Below are 20,671 nucleotides of genomic sequence, written 5' to 3'. Positions count from 1 at the left end.
TCTTCTAACTGTCTGAATGTCTGGTGGCTCTCTTTAAGTGTGTGGTGTGGGTCATCTGCTTCGGGCTTCAGGCATCTCGCTTGGCATGTGAGGCCGATGTTGGAAAACTCGCCTCTCCTGAGCGATGATACGCACTTTAGCATGGCACCCACTCCGATTCAGAAGCAGCAAATCCATCTCCGACCAGTTGGTTCCTGGTTTTTAGCTTTGTTTAAATCTCTTTATGCAACATCTATGTGATTATTTCCCCTCAAAAGGCCACATTTGGCGTCTATTATCTCCAGAAGGAATTGGAATTGAATCTTCTCCTTCTTTCTCCTGCTCTTGGGTCATGTTGTCATGACAACCGAGATGAGATAAGCGTTATGGCAAACCATCACTTTTCTTGCTGTCTGAATTGTGGATGCTGACGCTCAGTCCACAGCGCAAGGTCGGGGTATTGTAGTGAAAAGATAAAGACAGACGGAAACGGGGAGAGAGAGGAGTCACTGGCAGCGGGGTCTCTCAGATCCCCCTTTTGCTGCCCTGATACCGGTGCTGAGATCTTGGCAGTGACACGGCGATGACAGGAAGGCCTCAGTGGATGAGAGAAGTCCAGTGTGGCGTCACCTGATCAGGAAAATGTCTGCGAGAAGAAGAAATGCAAATTAGAACAATTCTCACGTTTTGGATTTGATGCTCCCCCCCACCACCACCACCACCAGATATATCTTGGCAAGATGTACCTTTTGTTCCTCACTGCTTGGTGGTACCAAGGTTGCCTTCCAATGGAGACTACCAACAGCATCTTAGTTGACCTGATGTCCAAAGAATTTTTTGTGCGATAATTTGACACTAAATGGTAAAAAATGACAGTTGGCGTCCTCACCATTCAAGCCCTTCTGCAGCTATCGACATGCTAGAAAGGTTTAAATCACTCTGAGAAACATCCGTCCATACTTGATTTCAAGACTGTGGACAGAAACCGTAATACCCGATGAAAACGCAAAAGTAACACCAAGGCACCAGAGCATAATTTTGACCCACCCCCAACCCTTGTAACACCAAAACACGTCTGCTAACATGAAATCCAGTAAAGACACCTGGACAGAAAAGGAGGAGTCGCCAGAAGAGAGCCTTTCACCACAAAGCCCCTTTAATGGCACTTTAGTTCATAGCTCGCGATAGTCTGTTCAATTTACAGTTTGGATTCGGCGTGAATTGCCACAAAGGGGTCCTCGTCTTGGGTGCTGATCCGGAATTGGGCGTGACCGTCGTCACCGACCTGGATCAGTTTTCCCGTGCACCTGTCTCCCTCCTTTTGGCCAGAGATGACGTCGCAGTAGGTACCGCCGGGCATGCCAGTGTTCAGGGTCACGTCCAGGTCCCTGAAGATGAAAGACAAAAGCTGTTGTGGTCCGGATTGGTCGACTGCAGTCCAAAAACGCTGGCGAGCTTTACCAGTTGTCATTGTTAAAGACGATGAAGCCTCGATTACCGCGGCCAAAGGCGACCTGGTTACCCTGGTTGTCCCACCAGTTGCTATGAGGCTGTCCGTTGACCACGTTGCGGAAAATGACCATGTTCCTGAAGGGATTTGACGGAGAAAAGCCATCACTATTTGTTTTGCTTATGAGCAGCAAAAACAGACCCAAGACAATCTGTCATTGAGGAAAAGCAGCACAACACTGTTAAAATCCAGAATTTCCTCACTTAATCTGTCGCCATCTGTGCTCACACACCCATCCATCCCCGCAGGTCTGATCGGGGTTGATGGGAACAGACTTGGTGCTTCCGTCGCTATGACTCGGTGGTCCAATCCAGTCGTTCTGATCCTGAGCGTGCAATGTGAATCATTCAGGCTTAGATGGATCAACAGCGAGGCGGCAAAAATCACGGTTGATGAGTGAGAACCTTTCCATTGACGATGTGGCGGTTCCAGCGGAAGCTCGACATGACCCTGGTTACGCCGTAAGGGTGGGCAAGCATGTACCCCATGGCCATCTTGTAGAGTCTCGGATCCCAGAAAGTAATGATGGACGCCCCGCCTGCGCCGTGGCCTCGCTGGTTGTCGTGGTTATCGATGAAAACGACGGCATCGCTGTTGGGCATGAAACCCCAGCCTTCACCCCAGTTTCTACAAATAAAAAATGAGGCGCGGTGCCGCACTGGTTAGCGCATCCGCTTCACAGTTCAGAGGTGCTGGTTTGATTCCAGCGGTCCTGACTGTGGCGCACCTTGTGTAGCACAACTTCTCTCCGTGCCATTTTCGGAAAACGGTTCCTAGCTTTGCGCCGTATTTAAACTCGGTCACTCGTCCGAGTTGGGTGTACTCGCGCGATGAGATAGGCTCGCCTCCAAGGTCGATAACCTGTAGAGGCCAAAGGACAAATAGTTTGAATTAGCCGTGCAGTGTTTGAACCACATTTTCCTTTCCCATAATCTTTAATTCAGATTTTTATTCAGGGTTTGGTTCTACAGTTGGGAACTCGCAGAGTTGTGTTTAAGTGCAAAGTTGTCGTACAGGCTGCAGTGTGTTTGCGCGCGACTTGTTTGACGATAAGCTGGATTTATACAGCGTGCTCTATTTTCATGAACATTACAAGTGAGGCATATCTGTGATGATTATGTCTACAGTGACTGTCAGTTCAACTGACAACCAGATGGCTCGTGCGTCACTCCACAAGCCTCGTCAATCCGATTGTATGAGTCAAAATGAAGCCATTGAGATGAAGTCTTTAGTACCTCCTGGAAAATGAAGGGTTTGGAGCCTTCTGCGAACCATTTGGTGCTGAGGTTGTGCAGACGACTGTAGACGGCATCCAGGTCTCCAGGCCACATGTGCTTGCAGGCGTCCACCCGGAACCCGGCCACGCCCATGTCGATTAGCTCGTTCATGAACTCTGCCACCTTATCTCGGACGTACTTCTTCTCCAGTGCGAGGTCCAGAAGGCCCACTAGGCGACAGTCACGCACCTAGAGAACGAAAAAGATGATTCAACAAGTAATGGCGGCTAATGCAAAATTGCAATTATGGATTTTACTGTCGGAACCGTGTTTGAAAAATTTGATACGCCGCACCTGATTAGCGTCCCCGTAGTTCTCGATTTCACCGCTGTTCGTCCTGCATTTGTGGTCGTTGAAGTCCCAGCTGCTGAAGGGCACATCGGGGAAGTTCTTGGTGCTGGCGCTGAACCAGGTCCCGCACGACGAGTGGTTCCCCTCGCCGCCGGCCACCCCACACATGTGGTTGATGACGGCGTCCACGTAGATGTTGACCCCGACATTGTTGCACCTCTTCACCATGTCTCGCAGCTCGCGCTCATTGCCGGACCTGGAACACAAGTTGTATCCCACCGGCTGGTACCTCTGCCACCATGGCCTCCATGGATTGTTCAGTACGATGTGCTCGTTCGGAGGTGAGATCTAAGCGGACATGTGGAAAGGAAATGATGATTGGACAAGGAGACAAATTACGCGTAGTGTAAAATTTCAAGAGTTGTTCAAGAGAGATAACATTTTTCACAAACCACCGCGCCTGAGGAAAAACAGCTAATCAGACATAGAAAGTGTGGCTGTCAATTATTGGAAATTGTCGTGGGGGTACCTGAACTCCCCCGAAACCATTGGGCCCCAGAAAGCGCTCGCACTCGGCCGCGATGTCCTCCCAGCGCCACTCAAAGAGGTGCACGATGGCCGTCCTGCCGTGCCGGAGGTGCGGATGGTGCTGCGCGGCAGCGAGCCCCCACAGCAGCATCCACGCGATGAACCACTCCATGCTTTCTGGGGTAATTCTTTTTAAAAAAAACCACAAGTGCAAAGAACGCTCCTGTATTTGTATACTTTTTCTCCCCCTCGAGGGAACCAATGGGATGGCTGGTAAATAAAGCGTCAGGTGGGTTTGTCAGCTGCTTTCTTTCTCACGCTGAAACTGTTACTGTTATGAAACAAGACAGACTTTCCCTGTGGGAAAGTCGAATTCGTGTTTTAGTATGTCTGGAAAAGTAGTTTCTCAGAGTGGGGTAAATAACTATTCATTATTGAACGTATGACTCGCTTATGATGTGGCTGCCAAATAGTCCTTAGGCCTAGCCATTCACGTTAATGGGTCAATCATAATTATAATAATAATGATACAAGAATCATGCAGTGATAAACGGTTCCATCAAACGTTTCCGCAAATTTGAACGCCTTGTCGTACAAGGTTGTAAAATAAAGAGCCCCGGAATCTGCTCGGAAATAGTTACGAGACGCTTGTCTTTAAAGTTGCCCCCCACTTGAAGCCCCCCCCACCTCATTTCGTTGGTTTCCTCATCATGTCCAATGCCATCAAATGTCATACTTTGTAACATAGATTGTTTGAGGCATGTGTACTCCCGCAGCTGTTTGCATTGGATGTGAGCCCATATTGATCTTAGTCACTGAGTAAATTAATCGTGTTCCTGTGACATGCAACACCACTAACTGTCTTTAAACGTGCTCTTGACTTGTTGTGCTTTAAATATATTTTTATTCATTATTATTATGGCTGAAAGAGATGACATCCTACTGAGTCTCACTCGTTTTCACCTTTCTGATATGTGGTGCAGATGTTACACGTGACTAGAATTTGACAAAATATTTGGATACAAAAACGCTATGAAAACTAGTATGATTTTCTGAAAGTGTTTTCGTTTGATTTGAAATGAATAATTTGGACCAAAAAGCTAATTGAAACAGATTAAGAGGACTATAAGAGTACAGAGGAATGGTTGATGCAAGTGCTGCTTCATTCCATTCTAGTCGACTGCCGGAGACTGGAAAAGTTGTCAGACGAAAAAAAAAATCAGCTGGAGTCAATTTTCTGATCATCTTTCACATGAGTCAGCAGGAAATGGGAACGACAGTCTTTCGCTTTCATGCGCCTTGCAACACTTCTTACATTGTATTTTAGTTATTGAGTTGTCTTTTCGACAACCTAGTTGTTTTTTTATTTCATTATTTTCTTCAGTTTCCTTTTGTTCTTTAATTAAAATACCATGTAATTTTAAAGTAGTATTTAAAACTATATTCACATTTCTTTATTCACCATTTAGTGTGTATAAAGTGACATAACATGTTGACCTAGTTGGCTTCATTGAGAAGGCCCGTTGGTGGAAACGAACAAACAGGCCTTGAAGGACATCCAGGAAGTTTCTCCTGGAGATTTTCCTTCAGGTAATATGGAGAATAATGGTAGTTCGTGAGGGTGCACTTGCAGGTTCTCCTCACTAGAGGGCTGTCTAAGGTTTGGCCTGGATGGCGTTCTCTTCAACCCTCCATGGAAACCTCTGAAGGTTACTGACCTATAATCCAGTATTTGATATAGTTCTGTGTATCATCTGCAATGTCCTACAGTATATATCCGAGTAAATGCAATATAATCCCAAATGTTAGGATCCTATTTTGCCATGCAAATGCTCTGTCAACATGATACGCCGTGTTTTAATATAAACTGCCCCCCCATCGCAGGCTTTGAAATCTCAAATTATTTTTCTGCAGTTCATATCTCTGTTGTTCACCCTCATGTTTAATTTATATGTAATTCCACAGTTGACCACTAGATGGTGGTTACTATTGAGTTTTATTGAATGCAATCCTGCTTTTTATGCCTACAGAAACATGTCTTTGACCATAATTATCAGAAATTATTATAGCGCGTATGGGATAGGACAATGATTCCATATTTGTCAGCCGCCAACACCTAAACCTTCAAAGTATAGCTTAGCCTGGTAGCGCACGTTTGTGTGTGTGTTTGTATGTGTGCGTGCGTGTCTCTTCTGGTGAGTGTTTCATGGGCATATGTAATTTTTCTTCTTTCTATTTGCACCAAGGTATCAATTTAGGGAGCTGTGCACCAGTAATAAACTTCTATTCCCGTGCTGCCGACGCTCTGGGCCTCGGCCACCGCAGGTTGTGGCGTGGACGCCGGCCCGAGCAGCCTCGAGGAAAAAAACGTGTGAGTGCCCCCGAGGTTTACTAACTACATTACTCTGGCACTGGGCTGCTTTGTTCCGGCGGGTTGTTACCAATAATTGAAAATAAAAATTGCTTTTTATACCTCCTTCAAGGACAAAGCTTTATAGATAGTTGTCCTACCATGAAAATGCTATATTAGCACTCCAAAAGTCTATTTTGAGATAAAAACTATATTTTTCCATGAAAATGCTACGTTTAGAATACAATACAGCTTGGTTTATATAATGCATTTCACAACAGCAGCTGTAAGGCAGCAACTGTAAAATATGTGTCATGAAAAGCAATAATACAACAAATGACAGTGAAAACAATAAAACCCAAATTAACGAAACTACAAAGTATACAGTAGACACAAGAAAACAAAGCAAAGTCAGAATGTTTATTTCAAGTAAAATACTGGTGAATGCTATTTTGGCTTTTTAAAAGCACATTACAAAAAATTTGTTAAGGCGCTGGAACAGATTAATGGCATTTCCATTCATTTCAATGGGGAAAGATGATTTGGATGTTTTGCGTTACGAACGTGGTCTCCAAAAAATTTCACTTGGTAAGTCAAGAAAACACTAGTTACCACAACTAGTAGGGCAATGAACAGTGAATGCCTGTTGCCTTCCACTAGATGTACATAGTTTGTCAGTGGGCGGTGAAACATATAAGAAAACAAGCCACCTGAATCACGGCAAGAGCAAGAGAGGAAAATATGACAAGTCCTATTTGAGTGGAATGATTCCATATGCGGGAATGCCTTCTTTTCTTTCCCCACTGAGTTTTAAACGCTTCCAGACGCGCTTGTTATCGCTTTTACGTTGCAATATAGGCTCAGAAGCGCACGTGCGTGGACTTTACGCACATGTCCCGGTTGTCACAAACATACTACATTAAAGTCCCTGTAAAGTGAAAATAGTGTCTTAAATTTAATACACCACAGCGAATATTGTTATTAACAACCTTACCGAATTGCAGTGATTAAAAAAATGGCAAGTATAGATAGCGTCACATTCTGTTCGTTATCTAATGTGTTCCATGAGGGAACTTGGAACATTATTATACTAAAAAAATTGGAATATGAATAGACCTCTATTCTTAATTGTCAGTGCCAATTTGAGGCATGGCAACTATTTGAGGAAATGTGTCACAGCAATACACAATTCATCTGTTTTCTTCCACTGGTTTGAAGGGATGCTCTTAAAACCTCTTAGGACAAACACGTCACTCCTCTGCGTCCAATGTTTTGGAATGCCAAACCACACTGCTTTCCCAGCCTTGACAAAGTGTCTTTTATATTTATATAGTCATTGTTCCTGTGGTCAGGACGTGCCATTTATCGGTTTCAAACCGTCACCCAATGTTGCGGCCCCCCTCATCATCTCTGCAGCGCTTAATTGCATCTTTCGCAATGTTGCCATTTTGGTGTCTTTGTTAGATTTTAGCAGAGATAACGCTTAGTGGAGTTGGGGTCGGTGTGGAAACAATGCCGCATCCAGCTGGCGACTGCAGCGCAGTGCAAGTTGCTGGGGTGGATGCGCTCCAGCACGCACACTCGGGGGAGGCGTTGATCACGGAAAAATAATCTACTACCGCACCCGTGATGGTGGCTACTGCTCGTCCTCGTTAGTTTTCTACTCGAATAACGTACGTTAACTTTTGTGGGTGCAAAGCTGGAATTCTTAACCTACGGTCCATTTTGAAAATGTGTACTAAAATGGGAAAATTCCACACAAAAAGACTTTTGACAAAAATAGGAAACTGTTGAATAGGCCATTTTGACCCCTTATCATATATAAATAGAGTCTTGTATAACAAACTAACGGTATCTGGGTTTCTAGCATTTGTCCACCAGATGGTGCTAGTTTTCCTTATTCAAAGCATGCAGCAATTGCAACGAGGGTGCCTCACAATTGAAATGACCTTTGCAACTCATTTGGTTCTTCTAACTTTAATTACCAATGTTACATACTAACAAAATGCAGTTCATGATCCCTCCTTTACAGTCAGAGTTGGAAATTAGTAACGTGTTTTCTATTAAAGGCTTGACAGTATCACTATTCGAAAAAATCAGAGGAATCTTGGCCTTGACTACACTCATTTAGTCATTCTCCCCATCACATTCGATAGCCTTTGTTACGCTGTTTGACAAAATCCATTCGAGGAAACGTAAACTTTCCAAATCGGAACAAGCGGACTAGCCTCGAGCAAAAATCGGATATTATACATTCCTCATGACATGGTTGGAAAGCCAGTGAAAATGGGGCGGGGGAGGCACTGGAAAACACCAAGCATCGTCTTTCCCGTGTATTCCTTGCGAGAAAGGGTCATACAAAAAGTAGTATGCTAGGACAAACTTAAGGTGATTGCTTAAGGTTACTTAGTATGGTTATATTATTTCGGATGCTGCTCCCCAAAGTCTGGTCGCTTGGAGAAACTTGTTCTAGTCGCACAGAATCTCATAGAATTCGTTAGGAGAGGAAATAACAAGGATGTAGACCTTTAATTCCATGTTGTGTATTTACCTTTAACCCTGAATTATGTGCAATTAGCAAAGTTTAAGAGAGGCCCTTATGGAATTGGGATGCCACCCCAAGTGTGCTAAAAATATTGTAAGCTTCTCTCCAAAAGTATTGAAACGTTAAGGCCAATTCCTTTGGTATCATTTTTTTCTCTGTTCATCTTTTGAGGTTTTGTGCACGACACCTGGAACTTGTGTAGTCAGAGTCCGGTTGAACTATATTAAACATTGTCTTTGAACTTGGTTACGATAGAACCAAGTGCTCAAATTTGCTGCCGTTGCTGTCCTGAATACATTAGGCAACGGCGACCGCTCTTTCCACCGCCATCTTTTTGGCCGCCGTTGACTCAAGTCTTTACCGCATGAAACCAGAGACACTCGAGCTTTACATTATCAAAGACGTCGCCAGTTAGGCCACTCTCAGGCGGAGTCTTTCATTACAGTCGGAACAAGTGAAATGCCCGCCCACTTCATGTCTAAAAATGTGACTCGTTATATAGCTGAAGTTTTTTTTTTTTTAACGCCCCAACAACTGTCAGATGCTTCAACATTATCTAAGACATTTATAAGCCCCTAAAAGACATTTATAGTCTACTTGGGGATTATTTATGCTCTCCGTACATATGAAAAAATGCATGTGTATTTGGAAAATTCAGTAAGGAACATTCAGTACGATAAATTGGCGACGTTCTAGACGCATGCTGATCTGAAAACAAATACAGTACTGCTGAGCTTAGATTTAAAACCGGATGATGCTAACGTGAAACTTTAAAGTTATTTAAAATGCCATTTTAGTGCTGCATGAATTTCAGCATAAACAAAATTTATTTGGAGCGTCGCGACGTGTGGCATTTTGGTGTTAGCATACATTGTCAAGCGCTACAAGACAGCACGCTATAGTTGTTAGCGTATTCAGTGTTTTTATTTTTTTAATTTGTTGTTTTACAATTCATAGGCACAAAGTGTCCGTGTGTAAATGCTATGCCATTTTTTCTGTGTTGCACGAATATGTAATTTGCCAGTTGATCATTTTACAATACAAAACCATCGACAAGCTAGTCCACCGTGTGTGGGTTTAACAAGACAGCGTAGACGTGTCCATTCCACCCAGTAGTTAGAAGTCCATCTTTAGTCAAGGTATTCAACGCATCGACAAAGTTTGACTCGACTGGAACCCTAAGCCCTCTCTGAACTTCCGTGCGCTTCAGGGCAAAGTCGTAAAAAAGCATGGCAAGGGAATGTCTTCGAAAATTCAGGCAGTTTACATAAGCGCTAAATGCTTCAAGCTGGGTGACCTTTAAGCCTTCGGGTGCACTCGCACGACTCGAACCGTGCTTGGGCCCACTTGACACCTAAGGTTAGCTGCGTATGGCTCGTTGGAGTTGAACCCAAGTCACTTCACAACGAGCAGCAGGTTGGCAAATAGCAAACAATTCGTCCAGAGCCTTCAAGCAAATCCGAGCTGTCGAACTAAACAAGACAATTACATGTTTTGTAGTCAAAACAACTGAAATAACTTTGTCTTAAACTTAACCCTAACCCTAACCCATAAAAGGAAAAGCCATAGCATCACTGTTCTGTTTAAATTAAAATGTATTAAAAAAAAATACTAACACTGTCTACAAACGCAAAATAAAAACATCTGGTGCCGGAAGATGCTTATTTATACTTCATTATATTATATATACGTCATTATGATGCAATCTCCGCAGTCAGTTACTGATGACAGTCGGCTTCTTGCACAGTAGAAAAACACAAATCCTCAACACAATTAAATTTTTGTAATGCGCATAGCAATGCCACGGTTCAAATCATCAAAATGACTCCCTCGATAAAAAAGTGTGTCAGTCCATTTTAGGAAAGCCGGTGGAACGCTGATTAAACACATCTTCCAGTACAAAGGAAATACACATGAAAACTTTATTTTCACAGCCGCTCTACGTATGTATTACGACGGCATAATTATACATTGGCAGACGGGCGCATGTTGGCACCGTATGCACCGCTTGTAATCACATGTCTCACGACTACAAAGAGTTGCCCAGCATGTCAAATCATCCCGAAAATTAAAGAGCAGCCCAGAGAAAAGATCAACTATAAGAAGTCGTACATTTTTCTGAGCTGGGGGACTTCATTTTCAAAGGAAAGCACAAAAATGTGCAATTGTACTTTGGACAAGTTGACCAATTGGACTACATTTTGGGAGTATGGTCCCATGGGAAAGACCTTTGAAACTAAATGATGGGAAAAAACAAGAATTCCCAAATTGTGGCGTATGCATGCTCAGAGGGGCATAAAAGTATGAACAGTTCCACTGCACATTTTTGACTTGATTTATTTCGCGCTTTGGAGGCTGGGTATAAAAAGTCTACACACCCCTCTTTAAACATCAAGTTTTTGTAATATAAATCCCAAGTTACATTAGTTGAAATATTTCAAAGCCTTTTCCACCACTAATGTGAACAATGAGTCTTACGACGAAGAAGTAAAACTTCTTTGAAATAATGTGGTTGCACTTTTCATAGGCACTTTGCAGGCGAACCGAGAGAATCAGTTCAAAACATCACACGCGTCATAAAGTGGACTTCTAAGGTTTTTGTTAGACTTCTCGCTTCCATTTTTCAAATACCCTCCATTTTATTGTCAGAGATTTGAATTGTTTTGGGATTCTGTCCATTTCCCCCACAAATGCCCATTGTTTTTGTATCCAGGGTGGATCCCTGGAGACAAAAAGGCTGGAGCAGCTGGTGTCCACGGTGGCAATCGCACACACGCCTGGCGGACCTCCATGCGGCAAAAAAAAAAAGTTTGCTTGTGTGTTCAACACGAGCCAAGCCTCTCTGAATGCTGCCGTTTAATTGGCTAGGAAATCTCCCAAAAGAATCCAATAACAAAGTCAAATTTGATGTGTCTTTTCTGCAATTGGCAGCAGATTCATCGACATTCTATTCTCTTGCTCCTGAAAGTAGATCGTGGTAAATCCCCGTCTTTTACCAACACGCAAATGCCGTCTTTTCTTTTTTATAAGGTGCTATAAAGTACCTGTTTGTGTCACAAAATGGTGCCCTTTTGAGCGATGATTGTGTTTTGTGAGCTTTAAACTGCCGTGCGGTGGACGGTTTAAAAAAGAAGCCCTTGATTAGGGTGAGGGAGAACATTGAGGCTTTGGCTTTTAGTGCATCGCTTCAGTTAACGTGGCTTGTGAGAAATGGCTGTGCTGGATCAAGTCGCGCCGGGTTGCTACATGCTAAAGGCCCAACTCATGTTTTTTTTTATTTTTATAATCATGCAAACCATTAACAACTTATAAAATCTAGCATGGGTTAGCATTCTTCCAGGCTGTTTATCGCTTTTAAGAGCTGAAAGTAGCATTGTTTAGTTAGTGACAAGCGCTCCACTTAGCGTCCGCATGCTGGCCTCTATGGCTTCCACCTGTGCTTCCATTTTGTCTTCCAGGGTTTTTTTTGTTGTTTTTTTTTATCCGCTAATTATTATCAGGCCTGAGGTCTGTAAGAGGAAGCTAGCGAGTCTGGAAAACATTTGGATTTTTGGCTACCGGGTGCAAGTTTTTCTTTTCCCCCTCCTATGAAAGCAAGTGGCCCGTAAAGGAAACTGTTAAAACTCCATTTTGAAAGTTCTATCATAACAACTCCGTCCCATTTCTACTTCATTTGCATTTCTGGTCAGCTGACTCGTCCTTGATTTTGTTTCATTTCTTATGTGAAACAACAGAATTGAAAATTGTCTTTCCAGGGGCAAATTGTGTCCTGTCATAAAAATAATCTGTATTCGTTTTAGAGAAATGATATTCATTAGCACTGTGCGGCACACTTTATGCATACACAGTAGTAATATTGACACATTGTCTAGTCAATTTGGCCTGGGGGAGTGAGTTTGTTCTAAGGTTATTATCACATTTTTCATAAATCATTGACCCCGTAAGTCTCGATCAATTTCTTTTTCAATTCTATGGTTATCATCACATTTCATCATTAACTGTGCCAAATGTCCCACTTTTCTTTTCTAATCATCCCACAGGTCACATTCAATTCCTTTTCCATTTCTACGGTTGAAATGGCTTTTTAATCATCAACTATCGCATTTCTATTTCCTGTTCTATGGTTATCATCATACTTTTTCTAATATTCCGTTTTGTTTTCCATGCCTATTATCATGTGCTTCTTTTCTGTCAAATAGGGTCAAGCTGAATTCTCACAAGATTTTCCAAAATCTCACAACTCTGAAGTTTTATTTTTATTAGCCATATGTTTTACAGATGACTTGAACACAATTTTTTTCCACCCCTTTAATTTTGAAAGCTTTTGATGTGATTCTGAGGAGTTGCACCTGAAGCCAGTGATGCTCTGCTGAAGATGATGGCGGTGAGGGGAGGACCAAAGGGAGGTAAAGGGGGCGGGGGGAAAAACTTTCCCAAGTGGTGATTTGATGAACGGATGCTTTTCCACTGTGAGTATCCTCCTCATTGGCCTACGTCCAGCCCTTTTCAAGGAGCCTACTGGATTTTTTTTCTTGACAGCGCTCCTCCATCAGTGTGCTGCTGCGCTTGAAGAAAGGGGGAAGCCGGTCTGAAGCTTCTCGACAGGCCGCCACAGGCATCGTCACTCCTCCCCCACATGGAGCTGTAGTAGTGCGAGCACACACATTTTCTTCTGGGGGATTTATTTTCATTTAACTTTTCCAATTTACCGACAAAAGTTCGTGCACCACCAGCGCGGGCGATCACCATGGAGACACAGAGGCGGCCCGCCAGGTGGAGGACGAAAAGGTGGCTGCAGGGGTCCACGTTCGCCGCCGTTGTTGTTTTAATTCTACAAACCGCCGCTGTCAGAGCAGGTAAGCCTTTTTTGTTTAAATTCCAACCTTCCAAATCAGAGAAGGATGACGATGATTATTTCCGTGTGATTTGTTAAAATGACATTCATTGATGAATTCTCATCTTAATTACGTGGCTCTTGCACCTTGCATTCACAGCTTTTCTTCAGTTGAACTCATGCATCTTTACACACCGTTGAACCTTCCTTAAACTAGTTTTACGATGTTTTGAGTCACGTTTGACTTGCAAGTGATTGAAGGTTTCGACCTGGCACACGTGCAACCCAAAGTCCCACATTTTATAGGTGTGGTCCGCTGAGGTGAGCCTTAATGTTGGACTTGTGTGTGTGTGTAAAAAAAAAAAAAGGGCCAAGGATTGCGACGACTCTCATTCATTGTGAAGGCTGTGCACTTGTTTTATTCTCATTCCTCCTGGTCATAAAACTTCTGCTTTTCTCATTACCCTGTAAATAAATATTCTAATTGTCATGATGCTTTTAATGTTTGACATTGTTGAACTCTGAGGCATGGAATTCAAATCCCAGCCCCTGGAAGGATATCTTTTCCATCCCCCCATCCCCACCCCCCCCCCCCCCCTCTAAAAAAAAGAATGAGGCGGTGATGGAAAAGGAAGAAGGGAGGAGAGAAAAAGTGAACTATTTTGACTGGTTTAAAAACACATATGTGGGTCACATTAACGTCTAGCTTTGAAGAATAGTGTCTGGAGATCCAAAGAGGCATCCATACTGTGTGGCCTCTAGCCAGGCATATAAAAATATGCGTCTGCTGGCTTTCTAATATTCATGTTTTCAAATAGTTGCCTTTTTGGGCTTATTTCAAAGCCCAAAAACTTGGACATTTCTGAGAAAGAAACTGTGGTTAGCCTGTCATTTTTTTTTCCACAATGGAGGAATTCTGATTTTAAGTGGACAGTAGCAGCAACCAAGAATAACAATCTCAAAGAATCCAAACTATCAGCAGCACGAATAGTCAGCAGCATTATACATAGCGAAATAACATGTTTGAAATAATTGCCAACAGGTTAGTGGAGTGATGACAGTAAATATACAAATGTGAACAGCTGCAAGAATAGTCAACAGCATTGTTGTATGAATGGATAGAACGGGAACTGCAGCAATAATAGTAGCGTTAGAAAACTGTACATTGTGTAACCATCAAAGCCAAGCGTCCCATCTCGCCCCTCCTTCCCGTCCCACCATGATTGAGAAGGAAGCTCACCATAATTGCATGATGTGCACACGCAAATATTTGCGGGGTCTCTTGGGCAGGCGGGTAGGGGGGGGGGTGACTTTGATTGCTGTCATTGCTGCCAGACCTCGTTAGAGCGCCTCTTGTGAAAGAGAGAGAGAGAAAAAAAGTCCCTTGGAGAAGATTCCCAGCTTAATCGCAGCTCAAACCCACATCAAACCCAATTGAGGCTGAAATTATCGCCTCCACATCTGAGGCTTTCCCTTGAAATGATTTTAATCAAATTTTCTACCTTTCACTTCGTGTCTCTGCATGCACCTTAGGCAGGTTATCATCTCCCCCCCCCCCCCCCCCCCCCCCGCCCTTTTCCCCCCCCAGTGGGGCTAGTTAACATGGCAGACGTGCTCCTGCTGCTGCTGACACACGTTGACAAATGAGCCGCTTTAATGGCCCGCAAACACTCCATTAAAGCAGTCGCGGTTATTAGTCGATTATCTTACGAGTTAGAGTGGCTGGAATGCTGGATCGGGACAGTGTGCCGTGCGATGGAAAGAAGAAAAGCGAAGAAAGGAAAGTGGTGTGGAAAGTGGAGAGTGGGAATGGGGGTGGGTAGATGGGCGGGTGTCCTGAGCAATAGGCCACATCTGGAATATATGAGGCTTTAAGGTATGCAGTAATGCACAAAGGTATTCCCAAACTTGCAGAGAAGAAGCAGTATCTCTGCACTGTAGTCCAAGAGGCTCATTTTTGAAAATATGAATATGTTGCCTTTTAGTCACACTTTTGATTTATTTAAAAAAAAAAAAAACATGACCACCATGCATGAAGACAATGGAACCCTGGTGGGGTTTCTAATTGGATTATTAAGTTTTTATGAACTAGGTAATGGCTCATTAAAACATACTTGAATAAAAAAATCAAGCGTGGCTGTATCTTAAACATGCCCAGAAATGTGCTATATAAATCTTAGGCATTATTATTATTATTATTATTATTATTATTATTATTATTATTATTATTATACCTAATTCAAATTGAAAATGTTTAACTGTTTATTAAGTGTTTATAACATCATTACTGCTTAACTTCTGGACAGTTTTTTTAAGCATTTGGTGATAGCAGTGTTGTCATACAGAAACCATTTGGCGTATAACCATTTATGATGACTTTATAGAGCATTAGCTTAAACATTTAGCGTGGTAATGTTAATAACAATATACAGTACACAGTTTGGTAGCATATGTACTAAATAGTGTCATTACACGCAATTGTAGTCAGTTATTTAGAGTTATTAATTAATAAATTGTAAAACGTTTCTAACATGACTATTGTGCTACTTATTAACTACTTGTGTTGAATATTAAGTATGTGTAAGTTTGGTGACGAATGAATGCCTCAATCGACAATTGTATAAAAGTGTTTATATCCCCTTATTAATCATTTGTAATGTCATTAATAAGCTACTTGTTAACTATTAGGTATGCATAAGCAACCGCCCCACTTAAATCTTATCATTTGACAATAACCTTATAAAGGATTAATAAAGTAAATAAATCAAGTATTGACAAGTTACCAACAATTTTTTTGAATCATTATTGAACTCGTTAATAGCAACTTTGAGAATTATTAATCCATCATTCTCTGAACCACTGGAGCCCATCCCAGATGTCTTTGGACAGGAGGCGGGCCACACCCTTAACTGGTTGCCAGCCAATTCACAGAGTGAAACTAGTTAATAACTCTTTTTCAAGTATCATAAAACGAGTTAATTAGGTCATAATAAGGCATTTTAAAAAAAAAAATTTTTCAAGCATTGACAACCCATTTTTATGCCATTATGAAGCACTATAAAAGTAATTCATAACACCTCATAAAGCATTGAAAAACAAGATACTAACCACTTAATAAAGCATGACTAATAAAACCTTGCAAAGAAGGAGAAGCAACGGAGAAAGTTGCGGCCATTCTAGTTTAGTCTTGTGTATGTTTTACTAAAGGGGGATGAGGGGTGTGCAGGGAGTGGTGCCAGGCCCATAATGGCTTCAGCATGTGGACTTCAAGCTCCAGCAGAAGCACCCCCCCCACCCCCACCCCCCAATCCCAACCAAGTAGGCAGCCACCCATACAGGAACCGCACAATCAGCACTTCCCTTGCTTCACGTGCCATCAGAAGAAAATCATATCAAGCAGCGGATGTTTTTATTCTGTGCTTTTTTACTTAAAAAAATGTGCAAGGGGTCAAATGTCATAGGTCACACACGCTTGGGGCACGATTTTGTCCAGCTGGAAGTTTTCCCCACATAAATCAGAACTCCTATTTTGAGGCGACTCGTTAGATGAGTTTTGTGATGAAGGGCTAAGTATATAAATAAGCTTGATTTAACTTTTTGTCTGTTGTGCAGTTGGGATGCCAAGTGACCTTAAACAACACTTTGATGGGACAAGCACAATCACCCGGCCTCATTTCCCCTCTTATCATCGCTGTAATAAGTAATCACGTGACGGGAAATGGACACAAAACGGGGATTTACTCGAGGAATGCAGTGTGTATTATTTAGGGAGGGGGCGAGACACAAGAAAAGACTCGTTTGGCGAGTGTTAAATAGTTTGGACCGTTTCCCAAATGGCAACAAGGGAGCTGTAAAAACTTGCTAATATTTTTGAAATAATAAAAGGCGGTGCAGTATTATTATTACGTGTTTTCACGGGACCTTGCGGCACCTCTGTTTCAAATGGGGCTTTCGTGGTATGCGTGCGTGCGGAGTTGGCTCATGAGGGTTGTTTGATATAGCTCGTACTTTTTCTTATAAAGACTTATTTTCATGTGGAAAATATGTGAAATGTTATGAATTTTTATCTAAAAAAATACTTTATTTTAGGGGAAAAAATACAACTTTATTTTTGTAACATTGGTTTCATCTTGGAAAAAAAATACACCTTTATTATCATGAATGTCACAATATGACTTTCTAAACTACTAATCAATATTTAAATTTCTATCTTCTCTCCTGCCCTCACAGCCGAGCCAGTGGACGTGTTGAAGGCTTTGGACTTCAAGAGCTCGCCCGTAGGCGTGAAGAAGACACCCGGATTCTGCACAATGCGCCGTGGCTCCAAACCCGATATTGCGTACCGAGTAAGCAAGAACGCTCAGATCAGCGGTCCGACCAAGCAGCTCTTCCCAGGTAAACGTCGCTTCTTGCGAAACAACACTTGCAGTATCCAAATATTTTCCATTGAGTGCAGGTCCAGAATGATTTTACAAAGGATCATGCGGTTCAACTTTTATTTCCTAAAGACAAAAAAAACTCAAGTACTGTAGGTTAATGATAAAAAAAAGCAGCATCTAGACAAATTCAGTCTTTTTTTTTTCTTGAAAAAGTGGGTACGAGTGAGCTTTGTTCAATTGTATTTTTAGTAAAAAAAACATCAAATGGTTTTAATAGAAAAAAGCTTTCCCACAAAGTCTCAATCAACGTCTGTTTGTCTTGTAAACAAAGAGCTACACCCGTTTTGTTTTATCCAATCATATGTGGAAAAGTGGCGACGCACTACTTGTAATTAAGTACAATGTAAACTGCCAGCGTCAATATAGCCTGCACCCTTCTCGACTTTAATTGCTGCCAGCTTCCACTTTGCTGTAGTTGGCAGACACTCCAAGACTGTCTGGCTCTTCTTTTTTTTTTTTTTTTTTTTATGAGACACAGAAGACTGCTGTGACGCATTGTAAGTCGGGGTGGGCAACCTGTGGTGCGTGTACCGCCGTAAGCGTCCTGTGAGGGCAACACACTTAATCAGAAATAAACAATCCCTCGAAAGTCGCTGCAGTAGATGCGAAAATTTCTCTGGCTGCATTCGTTTGGACGGTTTGGTTTTATGTGGCAAGAGAAAGACACTTGGCAAAGGCGGACAACACGGTTCGAGTCACACTTTGATACGTAGCCTTGACACTAAGCTCTTTTGGCCATCACACTACACTACATGTAGATTTTTATCTTTCACACCAAGTTGAAGTAACTCGACTCTTTTGCCAAACTAAAGTTTTTCCTACCCTTATGCAAAGTAAAGTCAACACTTTCTACCAAAGTTGCATTCATGCTGAATAAAAATATCACTGAAAGAAATTTTACATTTTTGTAATAATGTTGGTCAAATTATAAAATTATAATTACGTATCAAGTATTTCTTACATGTTATCTAACCTAGCATCCCTTTTCCAGGTGGAGTTTTCCCAGAAGACTTCTCCATCATGTTCACTGTCAAGCCCAAATCAGGCCTGCAGTCCTTCCTGCTGTCTGTATACAACCAGCAGGGCATTCAGCAGTTAGGCGTGGAAGTGGGCCGCTCGCCCATCTTCCTGTTCGAGGACCAGCACGGAAAGCCGGCCCCCGAGGAGTACCCCCTGTTCCGCTCCATTAACCTGGCTGACGGCAAGTGAGTGACTCAACGCCGGTGGATGTGCGTTTTGCTGACAAATGACGTGAAAAAATAAAAGACGGCCATCATTGTCATAACGTCACGTACCGACAGACCTCTCAGTTCGTCCCTGACAGACCTCCATTTGTTTTGGCTCTAAACCGATACCTGTATCGGAATTCGCCCTTGCCAAAAACACACCGATTCAGTGGGTTTAAGTTTAGATTAGCAGGCTCAAGAATCTGTACCCAAAACCAAATTGACCCGTTTTGATTGAAGCTCCCATTTCAGGTGATCTCCAGGGTCTGTATGTGAATAATTGCCTGTGTTTTGGTCATTAGGTGGCATCGTGTGGCCATCAGCGTGGAGAAGAAGAGTGTCACCATGATTGTGGACTGTAAGAGAAAGGTGACAAAGACTCTGGCCAGGAGTGAGGATGCGACCATCAACACGGAAGGCATCACCGTCTTTGGCACCAGGATCCTTGATGAGCAAGTCTTCGAGGTGACTAACTTCCACTATTAGTCCCTGTTTGAACCCCTTGTGTTCTGCGTTTTAGAAGGGCTTAACCCATCAAGTCGACAAAATTGATTTAATTTTAAAGTTGGTTGGGGGAAGATGGTTTTGGTTTTTCCATGTATGCTTTTGTGCTAAGCTAAATTCACCACAAGCAGCCTTCATGCTACTCATGCCAAGTTAAACTCAACGCTCCATCCATAACTAAACATGTCTTCCTAATTTAAAATCAACACTTGGAACCTTTATTCTAAGCTAAACACGAGACGGGGTGATTTGCCAGACTTGTGCTAATGGGTCTTCATTCTACCTGCATTCAAAACTCAACTTTAGCCTTTACGCGAAACTAATCCCAACTCCAGCGAACTATATTTAGCTGTTTTAGCCTACTCTGTGCTCAGTTATACTTAGCAAGGCCAAGCTGGTTGTGACCTGAGTGGAAAATGTGACTTCAATGCTCAACGCTTTGATGTGTGATCTTGGAATGCTGGCTAAAATGAGGCAGCCATGGTTAGATGTCCTGACAGCGTTGATAAGGAAATATAGCATGGTTACGTGCGGCCATAAAAGCCGCGGTTGTGAATTAGTTTTATGAGGGAAAGAACGCTAGACTGGAAGCCACACTGAAGATTGTAATTAAGCTTCTTATGAGTCGAGCGGAGACGAGTGAACAAAAACACTTTCTCCAAGTCTTGACTATTCTTAGTACACTGGAGATTTGTGTTTTTCCTAAATTACTTCATGCTAAATTATCTCAAACACTCCAAAATTCCCGCGAGAGTACAGATAAGCAGTTCGGAGAATGAATGGATAAATTAAAAGTGATTTCACTTAGCCTTTCTGCTAAATTAAGCAGACATTGAGGTGTTTCTTATCGAACACTATTAAGACATTGAAACATATGTTCTAATTACTTCCTGCTTAATGGCTGATTATTAACGTCCTGTGTTGTTGTATTGTCATTATTGAAGCATATGTTCGCATAATACAAACCACATGTTTGTTTGACTTCAGATTTTGTTGTGATTGCGCTACATTCAGCCCTCCTTGACACCTTCGGAACGTAACCAGATGGACTGAAAAATTGCATATGTTTATAATCAGAAAATACAAAGCCATTGGAAATAATGGAAAGTAAATGAATTCGTTCCAGCCTGAAATTATTGGGCATTGTAAAATTTGTATTCACTAGTACAAGACTTGCACGTCTTGTCT

The 20,671-nt window shown here is 42.3% G+C and overlaps 2 protein-coding genes across 5 annotated transcripts in view; one reads left to right on the top strand and one right to left on the bottom strand.

Annotated features, from left to right (window-relative positions):
• LOC148387477 (collagen alpha-1(XI) chain-like) overlaps positions 1–20,671 on the top strand; it is a 98,361-nt gene that overhangs the window by 50,184 nt on the left and 27,506 nt on the right. The window contains exons 6-12 of one of the 4 annotated variants that reach the window (XM_088397134.1): positions 5,832–5,956; positions 11,194–12,949; positions 13,020–13,130; positions 13,199–13,336; positions 17,545–17,709; positions 18,745–18,958; positions 19,282–19,444. In XM_088397134.1, the coding sequence (XP_088253260.1) occupies positions 13,228–13,336; positions 17,545–17,709; positions 18,745–18,958; positions 19,282–19,444 (651 nt within the window). In that variant the 5' untranslated portion in view covers positions 5,832–5,956; positions 11,194–12,949; positions 13,020–13,130; positions 13,199–13,227. Of the gene's footprint in view, positions 1–5,831; positions 5,957–11,193; positions 13,337–17,544; positions 17,710–18,744; positions 18,959–19,281; positions 19,445–20,671 lie in introns of those variants that run through there. The other 3 variants (XM_088397133.1, XM_088397132.1, XM_088397131.1) reach the window with 3 other exon arrangements.
• On the bottom strand, positions 1,118–3,800 carry LOC148387478 (alpha-amylase-like). The gene is made up of 8 exons (XM_088397141.1): positions 3,587–3,800; positions 3,061–3,405; positions 2,725–2,955; positions 2,217–2,350; positions 1,894–2,116; positions 1,693–1,814; positions 1,441–1,566; positions 1,118–1,367 (listed from the first exon to the last, which is right to left on the bottom strand). The coding sequence occupies exons 1-8, from the start codon at positions 3,755–3,757 to the stop codon at positions 1,178–1,180; spliced, it is 1,542 nt and encodes a 513-aa protein (XP_088253267.1). The 5' UTR covers positions 3,758–3,800; the 3' UTR covers positions 1,118–1,177.

Source organism: Syngnathus floridae, chromosome 14 (genome assembly GCF_059516105.1).
Source record: "Syngnathus floridae isolate MCC-2025c chromosome 14, RoL_Sflo_1.0, whole genome shotgun sequence".
In the NCBI taxonomy this organism is placed as follows: Eukaryota; Metazoa; Chordata; class Actinopteri; order Syngnathiformes; family Syngnathidae; genus Syngnathus; species Syngnathus floridae.
The sequence above is the reverse complement of the archived record's forward strand: the minus strand, read 5'-3'. Positions and strand labels throughout refer to the sequence as shown.

Coding starts and splice junctions, on each gene's coding strand:
- LOC148387478 (XM_088397141.1), bottom strand. CDS start 3,757: ATGGAGTGGTTCATCGCGTGGATGCTGCTGTGGGGGCTCGCTGCCGCG. Junction 2,351..2,724: donor AACCCTTCATTTTCCAGGAG/GTACTAAAGACT, acceptor TGGCCTCTACAG/GTTATCGACCTTGGAGGCGA. Junction 1,368..1,440: donor GTCTTTAACAATGACAACTG/GTAAAGCTCGCC, acceptor TTTCATCTTCAG/GGACCTGGACGTGACCCTGA.